The sequence below is a fragment of the Balaenoptera ricei genome, chromosome 1, assembly GCF_028023285.1.
Source record: "Balaenoptera ricei isolate mBalRic1 chromosome 1, mBalRic1.hap2, whole genome shotgun sequence".
Classification (NCBI taxonomy): domain Eukaryota; kingdom Metazoa; phylum Chordata; class Mammalia; order Artiodactyla; family Balaenopteridae; genus Balaenoptera; species Balaenoptera ricei.
The window spans coordinates 86,186,011-86,201,806 of record NC_082639.1 but is presented as its reverse complement, the minus strand read 5'-3'; the positions used below and the strand labels follow the sequence as shown (position 1 = coordinate 86,201,806).

The 15,796-nt window shown below is 32.5% G+C and overlaps 1 protein-coding gene across 2 annotated transcripts in view; it reads left to right on the top strand.

Annotated features, from left to right (window-relative positions):
- DPYD (dihydropyrimidine dehydrogenase) overlaps positions 1–15,796 on the top strand; it is an 809,798-nt gene that overhangs the window by 188,881 nt on the left and 605,121 nt on the right. For both annotated transcript variants that reach the window (XM_059926787.1, XM_059926794.1), the window contains exon 4: positions 6,083–6,170. In XM_059926787.1, coding sequence (XP_059782770.1) covers positions 6,083–6,170 — 88 coding nt within the window. The remainder of the gene's footprint in view (positions 1–6,082; positions 6,171–15,796) is intronic.

Genomic DNA, 15,796 nt, shown 5'->3' with positions numbered 1-15,796 from the left:
AGTTCTGTCTTATGCATATATGCATGATGTATGTTTATTTTCTTTCAGTGACTTCCTGCAGTTTATAATATATACAGATTCCATCACATTCTTTTTGTTCCACCTCTGTACAACAAAAACTTAAAGTCCCATTGGCTCCTGTAAGAAAGAGAAAAATCTAAGTTTAAGAGCAGCATTCTTCAGATACTCATGATGATACTCTCTTTGTGTAGTAAAATAGGGCGATATGTTTGTTTAAAAATTTTCAGGAGGTAATATATACTAAGTTCTTATGGAAGTGTTTTATTTGCTTGCAGGACAATGTGTATGCAAATTTATGGCTTCTTATGCTGTTGAGGTTTCTGTAGCACACACAGTTTTTTCAAAAATAAGAATATGCTCAAAAAGTATCTTTCCAGTAGAAGTGGCTATAGCCAAAGCTGTTTAAAGCTGTAATTGAATTAGCCTTCGAAACTGTGTAATATCATAAAGCTCTAATGTTTTCATCTTGACTTGAGAAGCCTCTTGAGGAGATGGTTAAGACTACCTTCCACTTTTTTTTTTCTTAAACTAAAATTGAACTCTAGGAGAGAGGATACTATAGCCTTTTTCTAGCTGTGACTTCTCAACTGCTTTTTTCTCAGTCTTCAGATTACTCTGAGAAGGAGGCACTAGTGTTGTCAAGAGATGAGGTCAGTAAAACATCACCTTTTAAAATTTTGAGTTGTCTTCATACCTGAATGGGCTAGATGGGTGTAAGATGGTAAATATGTTCCAGTAGTTCCTTCAGCTGCCTTGGCCAGTGGTTTCATTATGCTTCTGGGAGATTTACAGAGGCTCAATATTCTCATCTATGAAGTGGACATAAAAGTGGTCTTATTAATTTTTAAGAATCAGTTATATATGAAGATCAAAAATGAGTATTATTTTTAACTTTAAGTTCCTTCATTTAACTCAAAATATGCAAAAAGTGTAAAATGCACATTTTTAGCCATTAGTATTTGAGACAAACAATTTTTTGACACAGACTATAGAAATATTGTAGAAAAGTTTTTAACTATGTTATATTCCTAGACTCATGATCATCCAACAAAATGTTTTGAGCATTGATTGTGTGAATTGTGTACTGTTCTAAATTTTGCTTCTTTTGAACTGTCTTGGAGCACCCACATGTGAATGGAAATTTCTAGTGGATAAGTAGCTTTACTTAAAAATTGTTTTGTTGTTAACCTATAAAATCAAATAAATATTAAAAGCCTTAAAACATGAACATCATTGGTGGGGTTAAAAGGCAGAATGGTGCACAGGATAAAAAAATTCAGTTATTGTAAATGATGTTGCCATAGCTTTCCAGCCCAGCGGAATGTAGAAACTGGGCCAAGATGCATATTAGGAATATTCAAAGTTAGTTCCAAATACCCTTGAGTTAGTAAGAACCTGTGGTGTAATCAGAGAAGCAGAGTCAGAAAGTATATAGGAAAGGCTGTTAATGGAATACTGAGAGAAGCAGAGAGAATTATTGGAAGCTGAGAATGGCTCTTGTATATTTAATGCATCAGAACATTGGATTAGTCTCATCATGTTTTAAAGATGCCAACCAGCTTTCTTGGGTCCTTTTATTATGACAGAATCTGGGTGCAAGTGATGTAAGCTGTGGAACTCAGATATATGTATGACACTTCTAACCTCCATTTCTTGATTCACACGCCTTCCATTCAATCTGATACTCCATTCTGCCCAGTTTCAGCAGAAATGTTGCCAAGTTGGGGAAGGATATTAGACTATATATTTGCCTACACTGGTTATTATAGGGTGGAGAAGTTAGATCCTGTACCCACTGCTACACCTGAATTAGTTAGACCTTCCAAATAAAGGTACTGAATATCAAAGATCTGAGGAAATATAACATGAATATTAAGAAAATATTTGAATTTTTTAATGTAAATACTGACTTGCCCAGTTTGATTATATAAGCTAACGTAGATTATACATAACCTGATGAAACAGTGCTGACTTGATTGAACCAAAGTCTAGCAAAAAACCCAAAGCCAATGCAATGTGAGCTTTTAAGTCTTTCAAACAGATTTGTGTGATTTTTTTAAACTGAGAAAGAAATTAATTATTATTTAAACTCATGGATTAGAAAATTCTTCAACAAGCATATGTTACTCTTCCAACTGCTATGTATGCTTAACAATAAAAGAAGCAGGCATCTGTTCTCAGATGTGTGAAGAATGAAATGCTTTAGTTCATTGCTCACTATAATGTTTTTTGGTGTCATACTACGGAGTAAAACTGTCCAGCCTCACTGATATTTGGGGAGAGGAATCATAGCTCTCTTTCCCTAGAGAAAGATCCTGGATAAATATATCTTTAATAGTTTTTGTCCTTTAAGTAGCGGTACTAAAGTTTTCATACATTTTTTATGGTGATGTTGAATCATGAAGGATTAACATTATTAAAGATTGTATATTTTGCTTTTAATGAAATCTGTAGTTATCCTGCCTATTAAATATAAAAATGAAAAAAGTTCATCATTGGTAAAAAATCTAAGACTTTTTATTGCTTGAAAAATAATTTAACGTACTCAGTATAAATGTAATTATTTGGGGATTAAAATATTACATAAATGTTTATCTGAATTAACTTTTGCCTCTTACAATGCATTTAAAAATAAACTGCACTATAAAAGAGTAACTTTGAAACATAAAAGGGGAATTAAATGACTGACGATAAAAACAAGTGTAATTTAAATGTTACTTCTAATGAAAAATTTATGTAGGACTGTGGTTTGCAATAATTGTTGACATATTCCCCTAAGTACTGTGTCTGTGATTTTTCATGGTATCAATCATTTAAAGCAATTTAGGTAATAACATTCTGACATGCATTTCTGCTATTTTATTTACACCATTTGCCTACATCATTGTAATGCAGTACCTTTCTGATTTGGTACAGTAAATGCACTCTGTAATATCTATTATGGCATGGTCAAAGGATAATTTATTGTCAAATAGAAAAATAGGTCAACACTAATGTCACTTGATGATCAACCCCCCCCCCAAGTTTAATAAAACATCTCCCCAGTATGCATTCCACTGCAGTGGTTGATATTTTATTAGGACTACCTGGCTATAGCAGTAGTGTAATTACTGAGCTGTCAAAGTGATAAGTGGGATTAATGGCAGCCTGATGCACTTTAGTCTGCAGAGCGCTTAGAGAATTGCAAGATGGTATTATTATCAGAGTCTGCCCATTCTGGCATATTCATGGCACCAAAGAAAAAAAGAATGCTACAATTCAGGTTTCCATTGCCCTGCCTCATTAACATCTGACATTTCCAACAGCTGTTATTTGTGAACTAGCTCAATAATAAAAGGAGAATTATTTGGTAAAGAGGCTTAATAACCACAACTAAAACTCCTTACGTTGTCAGTGCTGTTAAGTGAATCTGTTTATGTTGAATATAAGATTTCTCTGGAAGAACAGAAAAATACACTTTGAATTAATTTGGCTCATTCATACCTGCTGACATTATAACTTTATTTTTTAATTGCCTTATTATTCAAGTTGGGTGTTAGAAAAAAGAAAAGCCGAAAACTTGTGACTTAATTAGGGACAACCAGAATCTTCTATCTATGTATCTATATCTTTATCTATCATAGCAAGTATTTTTGTTGCTTTATTCTTATGGAGTGGCAAATATTTAAAAAATTGTCAAAATGACTTTTTTACAAATCAGAAGACATTTAAGATTGCTTATTATTTTATAGCTATTTTTATTTTAGCTACTATATTTTACCACATAATAGGAAATCCTTTCAAACCACTATTAATGTACAACATATTTATCCATGTGAAGATAACACATATAGGTATCACCTCGTTTCAACATCAAGGACCAAATAGACCATGCTTTGTTTTCTTTTTGGATTGTTGTCCTACTGATCATACTTCCAAGAAATTCTTTTTAAACTCAGTGACAGTGTTTTAGGGGAAAAAAAACCCATAAGTATAAGAAGATAGGAATTCAACTAAATTATAAATGTGAATCTAACAATGGCATTTAGAGAAATGATAGGGGAGAGGTTTAATGACTGCATTTCAGAGAGGACAATTGATTATGAAAAGCCTTCGGTACTCATTGTGTAAAATTTAATTTAGAGAGAAGGCTAAAGGCACAAACCAGAGAGAAGAGATCAGGTTTAAAAACAAGATATTAATTAGGTACTGAGAAATTGGTTCAGACAATGAAGAGGACTCTCTGACTCACAAAAGAATGACAAGGAGCGGTATTGTTTTCTTGAAGGAAATGAACCAACGTCTTTACACATGGAAGTGGGTAGAAAATGAGCCAGCTAGTGACCTTTGTCACTGAGCAACGTGGGACTCATTCTCAGTGAAATTCTCAGAGAATTCTCGTCTTCTGACACATGTGACAATGGTATATGTTAAATTTCAGATCACCAGCTTAATTTTTCACTGCTCCCACTTTCACTTTATGCCAGACCAGATTCCATTAGTTCACCTACCCTCTCATGTTTTTTTTCTCTCCAGGCCTTGGCACATACTGTTTTTATCCTTCGTCATTTTCTTGAGTGACCCTGCACTCCAAATCCCACCCTCCTTTGCTTCCCTAATGCCCACTCATTCTTCAAGAATCCCTTTAAGTGTTATTGTTCCCAATAAGCTTTGCCTGACTCTCTCCCTCCAGGACTACTGTTCCTCTTATATGCTCCCTTAGCATGCTGTTTTTACCCAAATTCACATTGACCACTCTGACTACTACAAGTGCCTTTTATATGTCTGAACTTCCTCCAAACTGCAAGTTCCATGAGAGCAGGACCATGGTGGTCTTGTTCATCACTTTTATAACCTCATATCCCAGGTTCTGCCATGTAACAAGGGCTCATTAAATATTTTTCAAATGAATACACAAATTTGTATATGAATGTACAAACCAGTGGTTTCAGTCCTAAAGTAGTAATTATAGAACTGTGATTCTCACTGTGTGGCTCCAACCATGTTTATCAGAATCACCTTAAAGGGGTTTCCCAAAATGCAGATTCCCAGGCCAATAACTCAGACTCAGGAGGGGCTTCTCTGTGGAAATTATGACATTTATCAAGCTTCCCAGGTGGTTCTTAGGAACACTGAAGTTTCAACATGTCTCTGGTCATTTCCCCAGAAAGCAGATTCTGATACGAGATTAGTATGTGGGAAGTTTATTAGAAGATCCACACCTGTACAAGAGTGAAGGAATCAGGATTGGACAGACATAGCTGCAGTAGATCCCTGCAGACCTGTTCCCCAAGTGGGGGCAAGGAGACTGGGCCTCTACCTCCCCTCACTGACCTGTGTTTGGAAACTGGCTGCAACTGGAAAGGGGGCATGACCTTGGTTCCGCCTGTTCTCTTCATGTGAGGGCACAGTGCTGGAGGAATAAATGCTTCAGTCTGAAAGGGGGTAGATCTGGTCTATGCATTGAGGCATCTACTGCAAAGCCCAATTGCCATGTGAATAATGCGTAGGTTAAACGACATCAGAAAATTGGAGGAGGGAGGGAGGGAGGGAGGGAGGGATGATGGCAGGGGAAGAAGTAGGCTGGGGGGAGAGGTGGGTGGAAAAGTGGGAGGGATGAATGGAGGAAGAAAGGAATTTACACGTGGTAAAAAGAGAGACTTTACCTTTGTGTTTGTATAATAATTGTGGTCTAAAAGGCATATGAAACTTTTATCATAAAAGACTCCATTCTCTAAGCATTATCAGTGTAGTGAGGGATCCAAATAAGACTGATTTAGTAAATGGATGGATGAATGATGTATCTTAAATAAGTATGATCTTCTTAAACTCTAGGAGGAACACCAAGAGAAAGGGCAGTTATTAGCCTCAATGGTGCCATTTCATACACCTTAGGAGGTGTGCAAAAAGTGAAACACAAGTACTCTATGTTTATTGCTTAAAAAATTTTTGTACCTAAAAATAGTACAATTTTATTTGTTCTTACTAGACACTAACTCTGAATGGGTATAGGGTAGAGAATATATAGAATATTATCTCACTTACTTTATAGCTTCTTTAATTCAGTTATTTTATTCCCTAGATGCCTGAAATGTGCAGATGCCCCCTGTCAGAAGAGCTGTCCAACTAATCTAGATATTAAATCGTTCATCACAAGTATCTCAAACAAGGTAAATTTGGATTCAGTTCTGCAAATGAAAATTAATAACAGCCTTTGATCTTGTTCTCTATCTATTATGACCATGATTAAAGCATAAAGCTTCTCTTAGTAAATTGGGTTAAAGTATTAAAAACATGATTTCTATAGGCGTGTGAAAACGTGGCACATCTTATTAAGTCTCTCCCAGTTTGTGATATGATTGTGAAATGCGTATTCACTGTTTATTGTCTTAAAAATTAGTTCATGTTGAAATTAATCATTTTTTAATACAAAGCATTCACTGAATAGCTTTACTCTAGCTTAGGCTTGCTAAATGCTTATAGATGGGAACTGTCATTGATTATCAAAACACATTAAAATCTGTGACGTATCTTTGTTTTAAAATGTGCTTTGGTATTAACTCTGGCACATTGAAACAAATCAAGGGAATTTGTTTTAAGATTTGGAATAATTCATAGAGACTGACAGAGTTGTAACCAAAAACCCCCCAACAATTAAAAAATAGAAAACAGACGTTTATGGACATGAGTAGAAAAAAAAGGAATTTTGATCTTTCAGTTTTTGGGTTTCTTTTAAATCAATGTAAGGCTAAGCCTAATTTTTATTCACTAAGAGAATGATTTATTGATTGAATAATTAATTAATAGTATCTTTTGTTTGTGAAAGGAGCATTACAAGCTCTTAGCCAAGTATCTTATCTTTTAACTGAGCAAAAGCTGAAGGAATCTTCCCATAAGGATGTAGTGAATCCTTCTTTTCACAGGGTTTAACACTTAAGTTCTAAAATGCTGCAAAAATCCAGTTGAGTGCCCCTTCAACTACTAGGTACCTTTTAATATATAAAGATCATTTCTCAATATGTCAATGATTTAAAAAATATTGTAGGAGAAAAATTATAAATTTATATAGCTTTAGGATTTCAAAAGAATTAGAGGTTATTACTTAGGTATAGGACGTGGTATTAATCTACGTGGTCAGTTTCTTTAGGATTTGAAGTCCAGGTTGAATTTTTAGATTGAACGCTTGTGAACCCAGGGAAAATTACTTATTTCTTTACCTTCATTTATGAAAGATAGCATCTGTCTTACAGGATTATGGTATAAACTAAATAATATTTGTGTGTGAAAATCTCTAATATGGTAATTATTCAGCAAATATTTTGTTGATGTGGAATTATTAACTTCCCTATTCATTCAATATGGTAAATACTATACAAGTGATTACTTTTTTTGTAGCCGGTGTTATTCATTGAACACCTACTATCTGCCAAACACAGTGACAGGCACTGGGTAAGAAAGGGTCCCTGCTATGACCTTGCCTTTTGGAAATTCATAATCTATGAGCAAAGCCAGATACATTAGAAAACAAAGCAACACAAAAACCTAGCCATAATTCAATATGGTTAGTGCTGCAATCCATGCAGTTCAGGAAGAGTATTCAGCATATGAAAAAGCAGGAATATGGGTGTATACACGGCATATTTGGAGAAATATAATAAATTCAGTGTAGCTAAAATGAAGCCTAGATTACATGAAGAAGAGTGATGGGAAAGAGACCAGACAATTAGGTTGGGATTAGGTCGTGAAAATATTTTAATTCTATGCTCAATATTTGAGACTTAATTCTGTAGATAGTAGGAAATCATCAATGATTTATGTTTGTTTTGTAAATAAGATGGAATCTGAAAAGGGATACTAACTTTGTAGTATCCCAAACATTTATCATCACAGGATCTCTGTCTTGTATGTGAGAATGAATAATTTATGTGAAATGTGTGCATGAAATCTCATTTATTTAATAATAACCTCATGAGAAAAGGAGTAAAGCAAAATGTCCAAAATTTGAAGTAGAAAGTGTTTTGGCTAAAATTATATCTAAGGTAGTACTCTTGGCTTCATGCATGAGGAGATACTAGAATTATGATCCATGCTAGCTAAATTTTCCTTAGATATTCTATAATTCAATAGTGATTTTGTGATTCTAATTAGTGTATAGCACATTCATTTAACGTCTACAATAGTTTATTAAAAAAAGACAAAATGGGAATAACGATATTCTTTGAAAAGTTTATAAAGTGTCTAAACAAGATCAGAATCATTTCTATTTTAGGAAAAATGTTGTTTCATTAATTCTTTACTACCTGATGAAGCATTGCACTTCGGTATTTATTTAAACAGATTTCCGTATGAAGAGAAGATATTTGGAGGTATTTAATTGAAAATGTAATCTTTTGCCAGACTTTTAAGGAACTCTGTTGTAAGTAGTATTTTGTTGAAGAATCATTACAGCAATCATGAAAGGTCAGAGATTCTTGTACTTTAAAGCCTGCAGCTTTTTAGCTATTTACCAGCTGTGTACAATGTAGGCTGTCCCACATTGCTCTGCCAGTGGACTTCAAATCAGGAGGGGGGTTCTTTCCAGGTTGAGAGGGTAATTGAATCACCCAACTCAATGAACCTTGTGCCTTTTTGAGAAAAGGATGTCACTTGTGTTGTATTGTGTTAGGTTTCTGTGATTCAGTGGAGTTTAGGCCAGTACTTCCATTCTTTACTTTCTTACAAACTGGATTACAGCTCTCGTTTCCAAAGGTACACTCAATTCTGTCGTACCTCTTCAGTCAGTTTTTCTCTCCTTCGTTCGTGCAGGCTGTTGTTTGCAATTGTATCTCTCAATCGGAAGTACACGTTTCAGATTAATCAAACTGTGACTACTAGGTTATAACTTTTGATAGTTTTCTTTTGAAAAAACAGTATGCATAAGGTCAATCTATAAATTTAGTGAAAAATGACTTAAAAAATGTTTCTTCGTTTCATGATGCTTTATTTCAAACAATAGTTATTTTCTCTTTCAAAATTTTATATTAAGTTGTTAAGCTTTGGTTTTTCCACAGATTTGCATATTTTACAGAATCTGTGTACTTAGATTTTGTGACTTTTATATCTAGATAAATAAATTTAATAATATACATTAGAAAAAATACTGACTAAATGACTCAATGTAAAATAAAAGACTCTTCTTTATCATAGATTCCTATTGAAAGTAACAAGAAGTCAGAGGAGCAACACAATTTAACCAGCAGAATTTATTGATAAATATTCTTGATAACAATATTTTTATTTAAATATGTTATCTTGATATATGTGTGTGTGTGCATATGCACACACATGCACAAAGGTTACAAAGCAGAAGTACAATCAATAGATTTAGTCCATCCTCCTTTTGGGTTTGCTTTTCAATTTCAATGGCTAAGTGGTTTATACCCTTATCAAATAAAATGTTGATCATTTTCAGAATAATTTTTTAAAATCGTAACTCTAATTACGTTACACCCTTGTTCAAAAAGCTTCAGTGGCTCCCCATTGCCTAGAAACTAATGTCCCATTACATAACCTATTACGTAAGCCAATTGGGCTTTCTCCCACTATTATGAAAGAGAAGTAAGCAGATGAAAAAAAAGTATTAGGAAGTCCATAATTTATTACTCAGTAATTTAAAAAATATGAATATTTTGGATACATAAAACAAAATGTAGTGATGAGATTTTAGGTTTTCTTTGGTACACAAGGCTAGTTCCCTCACTTTTATTGCCAGATGATAGTGTGAGCACCTCTATCCATCCCAAGAAAACTGACAGAAATTTACCTACCTGCCATAAGATGATGTTCAAGGGAACACAGCTTTTAAAGTCTATGTGGTGCTCCAAGAGGACTAACAAGCCATTATCCTTCGGAGTTAAATCCGCCATTTGGTTTAAATAAGTAGTTCTGAACTTGTCTGTCAGTTTCCCTTACAGTTGAGATGCCAGTTTTTGAGTAATGTGAAAGATGTATTTTTTTTCTAGGACTGATTGTATTCTAAATTTTACAACAAGTAAATATTATGGGTCTGTGCCATTTGGGGACCTAATCTGAGTGGGTCTTGTGGCATAGACTAAGGTACTGTAATTCTAATTGGCCCCTCCCTATCATAATGTAATAATTCTATCCTTTTAAAACTTGATCAGTAGTATTGTTAGTGCTTGATTAGCCAATATTGGATTAGCTTTATTCAAATTTTTGCCAATTTTCTTCAGTTTTTTTTTCCCATGTTGAGATTTCCAAGGGAAATCAGTTTACTTTTGCTTACAATAAATACTTTAAATCTTTATTCAGTAAGGGTATGGTGTTGACCAACTCTTTTTGTTTCTGAAGCTGTTTATGCATTTCTTAACTCTTGAAAAATAGTTTGACTATGTATAAAATTCTGGGTTGGCAGTTATTATTTTTTTTTACCTCTCAGACAATATCATTTTAGTGTCTTTGGTCATGCATTGGTGCTATTGGAAAGTCACCAGCAGCCTAGTTATTGCTCATTTGAGAGTCATAATGTCTTTGGAGGGGAGTTGATTTAAAGATCTTTTTATCTTTAGTGTTCAACAGTTTTACAGTGATTTATCTAAGTCTGGATTTTGTTTTATTTATTTTGCTTGGTTTTCCTTGTGATTCTTGAATCTGTGGATTGATGTCTTTCATCATGTGGGGGAATTTCTCATTGTCTTTCTCCTCGCTTTATGGAGCTCTCATTAGATATATGTTAAACATTCTGACTTTATTCTCAATGACTCAATTTATTTTTTAACCTTTCATCTCTGTTTTTTGGGGGTTACATCTTAGATCATTTTCTTCAATTCTACTTTCAGGTTTACTAATACTTTCTTCACCAGTTTCAAACATGTTGTTAAAATGGACCACTGAGTTTTGAATTACAGTTTTATCTTTCATTTCTAGGAGTCCTTTTTTTACATTAAAAAAAAATCTGGTAGCTTTTTATTTATTTTTCAAGCCTATCTTTAATTTTTTAAAACAGATAAAATTACTTATTTTTGTACTCTGGGAATTCCACTATCTAAAGTATTTGTGAGCCTGATTATATTGTCTGTGATGTCTACTGGCTCCACTCATAGTGTTTTGTTTCCCTGTATGTTTAATATTTTTTTTAATTTTCATTTTTTTTATTATTATTTTTTAACTTTGGTTGCTCATTTTCTTTGAGGCTTTATCTGTGGAAGTTCTTTGAGGACAGCAATGAAGACATGTTTCTTTAGAAGGAATTTGTATTTGCTATGTTCTCAAAGGCCCTGAAAATGAAAACCTTTTTTACCTGGTTTGACGAATGCCTTTAAGATGGTTCCACTTATTTCTCTGCTTACTGCCTTGTCATTTTCAGTCCCTGGGCATGAAAGCTCATGGATGCGTTCACAGTGACTTTTTAAAACGTATTTTACCTATAATTTTAACTTTTTAAATTAGAAGAGTCATAGTAGATAACTATTTCTCAATACATGTGGAAAAGTGCTATAAATATTTAAGATCTAGTGGGTAGTCTAGAATGATTGAAACCCACATTTTTATTAGTAAATACTGAAATAGTAATTGAGAAGACATATGGAAGAAACTGTTGAAAAATAAGACAAAAAGATTTGCCATCAGATATTGATACTCACTATAAAGCTACTATAGTCAACATAATATAGAGTTGGTATAGGAATGCACATTTCTGGAACTGATGAAAGTCTGTAAATAGAACCAAGTAAGTAAGAGAACATAATATATAATGAAGAGGACATTTTAATTCAGTGGAAAATGATGAGTTCTTTGAAAAGTGGTTCTGATATAATTTTACTTTACTTTTAGAACCCTTCATCAGGCCATCTAAGATAAATTTTAGGTGGACTAAGTTTTTAAATATAAAAAGAAAAAGATTTAAGGATAATTTTGAAGCTGTGAAATATGTGAGAGAAAATTTTACTACACACATTTTAAAATGTATTTTAAAATAAAATCTAACCAAACTTGAAACAAGTGAACATTTTTTTTGCTCTGCATGTTTAGGCTAAGTGGTAACTTCTCTGTTAAATCAGAGTTCCTAAAAATTTAAATGAGAAAAAATAACCTGACCCTGTGTATGCATGGGCAAAAGTTATAAACATTAAAGAAAAGGTCACGCAAATGATTAATGACCATATTAGAGATGTCCTACTTCCATACTGGCCAGAAATATGTAAATCAAAGGGTGGGACACCAGTTTTCTCTCATCATATTTTTAAAGTTAAAAAGTTAAATAGCCTCCTATGCTATTTAGCAGAAAGGAAGCAAGAAGTCTCATACAGTAGTAATGTATATGAAAATTTCAAATATATACCCTGTTGTACTAGCAATGCTTTGCTATCTGTTCTTCCTAGAGAAATAAAAGTATGACCATTTAATGGCACATGTACAATAGTATTTATTATACCAATCATAGCATTGTTTGAGGTAGCAAAAACTTGAGACAACTATAGTGCCATCCATCATTAGGAAAATTGCTATATCTGTTAGGTTATATTTATATTATGGAATGTTATGAGACTATGCATTATTATTATATTTGTTGATCTAGAGAGATATCCCTATTAAATGAAAAAAGTACGTTGCATATTAATGTGAATAGCATAACACTATCTTTAAAAAAAATTCTAATTTATATATAAACTAAAAGTGGCATAGAAGGAAATAACTTAAACTTTAGATTCCTCAGTTGATTGAGGTTGAGGGCAGGGTAAAAAGGTTATTAACATTTTTCTTATAAATGTCCATATTATTTTACTGCTACAATGAGCATGTATATTTTTAAAAATATCTATTTATTTTATTTATTTATTTTATTTATTTTTTTGGCTGTGTTGGGTCTTAGTTGCAGCATGCAGGATCTTTTGTTGCGGCGCATGGGCTTCTTTCTAGTTGTGGCATATGGGTTTTCTGTCTGTAGTTGTGGCGCAGGCTCCAGAGCGCATGGACTCTGTAGTTTGTGGCACGTGGGCTCTCACGTTGAGGCGCGTGAGCTCAGTAGTTGTGGCGCGTGGGCTTAGTTGCCCCGCAGCATGTGGGATCTTAGTTCCCTGACCAGGGATGGAACCCACGTCCCCTGCATTGGAAGGCAGATTCTTTACCACTGTACCACCAGAGAAGTCCCAGCATGTATATTTTAAATAAAAACAATAAATTAAAATTCAATAGTAAAATAAAATAAAGCTAAGGGGTTACAGAATAACGTGTGCAGGCCTTATTCTAAGTTTTTATTTTGGTATAAAGGATGAGAGAAAGATTCAGCCTTTTTTTTTTCTAAATAACTAATAGTTCCAAATCTGTTGAATAATACATTTCCCACTATTCTGAAATGCCACATCTATCATATACTTAATTTTATATTTATTCCCCTGATAGTATATTTATTTTCAGAATATCCTAACTCTTCTCAACATGTAAAATTGGTTTTATGAAATGGAAAGAGGCTCTACAAAATAATTATTGAACACTGTGTTTGGACTCTAATAACATATTAATTTAAATTTATTAATGCAAATGTATGCTTATCTTACCTCATTCATTTATCAGTTGGTATAACATTAAATTTTCTGGAATTCAGCCTTTAATATATAGCCTCTCAGTTTTGAGTCTAGCAAATGGTAGAATGCTAAATTTACTAGTGCTAAAGACAAAAGACTATAATATTATTGTCAAAATGTCCCCTCTTTTCTAATGCATTGTACTGGAAAAGATAGATGGATGTTAAATTGTCTATTGAATCATTAATGCTTATGCAAAGTCTGTCCTGTTTCTGTTTTATAATATATGTCTTTGGGCCTTTACAAGGTTACATTTTTACTTTTAATCACAGCCAACACATGTAACATTAACTACTTTTCTTCGTATTCACTTCAAAAGATTAACATTTAGTTCTGAAAACCTATAACACAAAGCATTATTAGTCAATCCATTACAAAATATAAGCAATATAAAATCTAAAAGTAATATAACTAAATGAGAAAAGATATTCATGTACATATGAAACCAATTTTATATGAAACAGGTAAAGCCACACTGTGGTTGTGTGTATGTTTGGAAACATTTAAACATATGCTATTGTAAATATATTTTAAAAATTAATTATTTTTAAAACAGAACAATGATTTATAGTCTATATATTATATGTAAATTAAACTGGAATTACGGCTTTTTTCTTTAGTATAATCCAGACAAAGAAAAATCTATATAAACACATGAGATACTACTTAGAATATTTGTCATTATTAATAAGTAAAATTCAGTGTAACAGAATCTAGACAAATGGAATTTTAATCTAACTAACCATCCCATTATATGGAGAAGAAATTTGAAATCCAGCAAGGTTAAATGATTTATCCCAGATCACACAACCACTTGATAAAGTAACTGGATTTTCCTGAGTGTGCTTTTTCTTGTGGAGTGTGCTTTTGTTTGCATCACACTACACTATTTATATGAATGAAGTATGTATATTTATAAGTCATTATTAAAATATAAAGAGCTAAATAAGTAACACATTTGATATCATGACAGAGTTTTATAAGTAGTATTAATATATTGAAGAGTGGGCAAAATGTATAACACAGTAGACGTCATCTTAAAGAAATTTGGGTTTCAGTTTTAGACAACTACTTTGATAAATTGAAGAATTTTAAGTAAATTATTATAATCAAAACTAATTATAATCTTGAAAGTAGTTTGGGTTTAAATTAATGCACTTGGAAAGGAGACTTTTCTGATAAATCTATTTGTACCCACTGTACAGATTGTAACTGACAGCTGGTTTTATGAGCCATATATAATAACACACTATGGTAGACACCAAAACACCCTGTCAGTTAAGAAATCTCTCATTTCTGTCAGAGAAGAGCAAACCTTCATAAAATAGTCTGACTTTATTTTGCTTGAATAGAAGAAAATAGGAGTGTTAAATTATAGTCTATTTCTAATATCATAAGTAGTAAAATTTTGTCAAGTTATTATCATATATATGATGTGCAACAACGGTCACTGAGTTTGTTGTTTTAAATCTTGTTTGGGGTAAGATGATTTGGAGTGAGATTATTTGAGCTCTTTCTTACCTTCAGGTTTTTTTTTTAATTTTATTTAGCTCTTATATATATTTGTTATTGAAAATATAAATTTATTTTTAAAACTTGGCCAAAAACTTGATTGACTTGTACTTTTTTGCCCTTTTCAATAACAAAAGATTTTTAAAGAACAAAGAAACAACAACAAAACCTCCACAGTTTTTCTTTTTGTAGCCAAATATTAGTAACCAGTATATTTAAATTATATCCGAGATGACACAATTCTCAATTATTTGCTGAGTAGGCAGCGCATGTGATATAGCTTTGTTTTTAGTGTAAAGCCTTTCAGAAGAGAGAGACATATGAAGTGCAACAATACATCCAGATACTAAATTTCTAGTTCAAATTTTTAGACACCAAATGCCCTTTTAGTATAGAATGTGTGTATATATTTGTTTAAGTATGAAGAATCATATTTAAGCCATATTTCTGGTTACTTTTAAAAAGATGTACAGTTTAGTTGGGTTGTAAGGAAAAATAATCTCAGTAAAAAATAAAATTTATAATATAAAATTAGATAAAAATCTTTTAGCTTTTTTATGTAGTTTATAAATAGGGGATTCTATCAATGTTAATTTTACTTCACCTACAATAATTTCTCAAATTAAAATATTTCTATTTGCTTTCAAGTTATGTAATATTTATAAATGATACTTGTAGATTTCTACTTCCACATTTTTTTT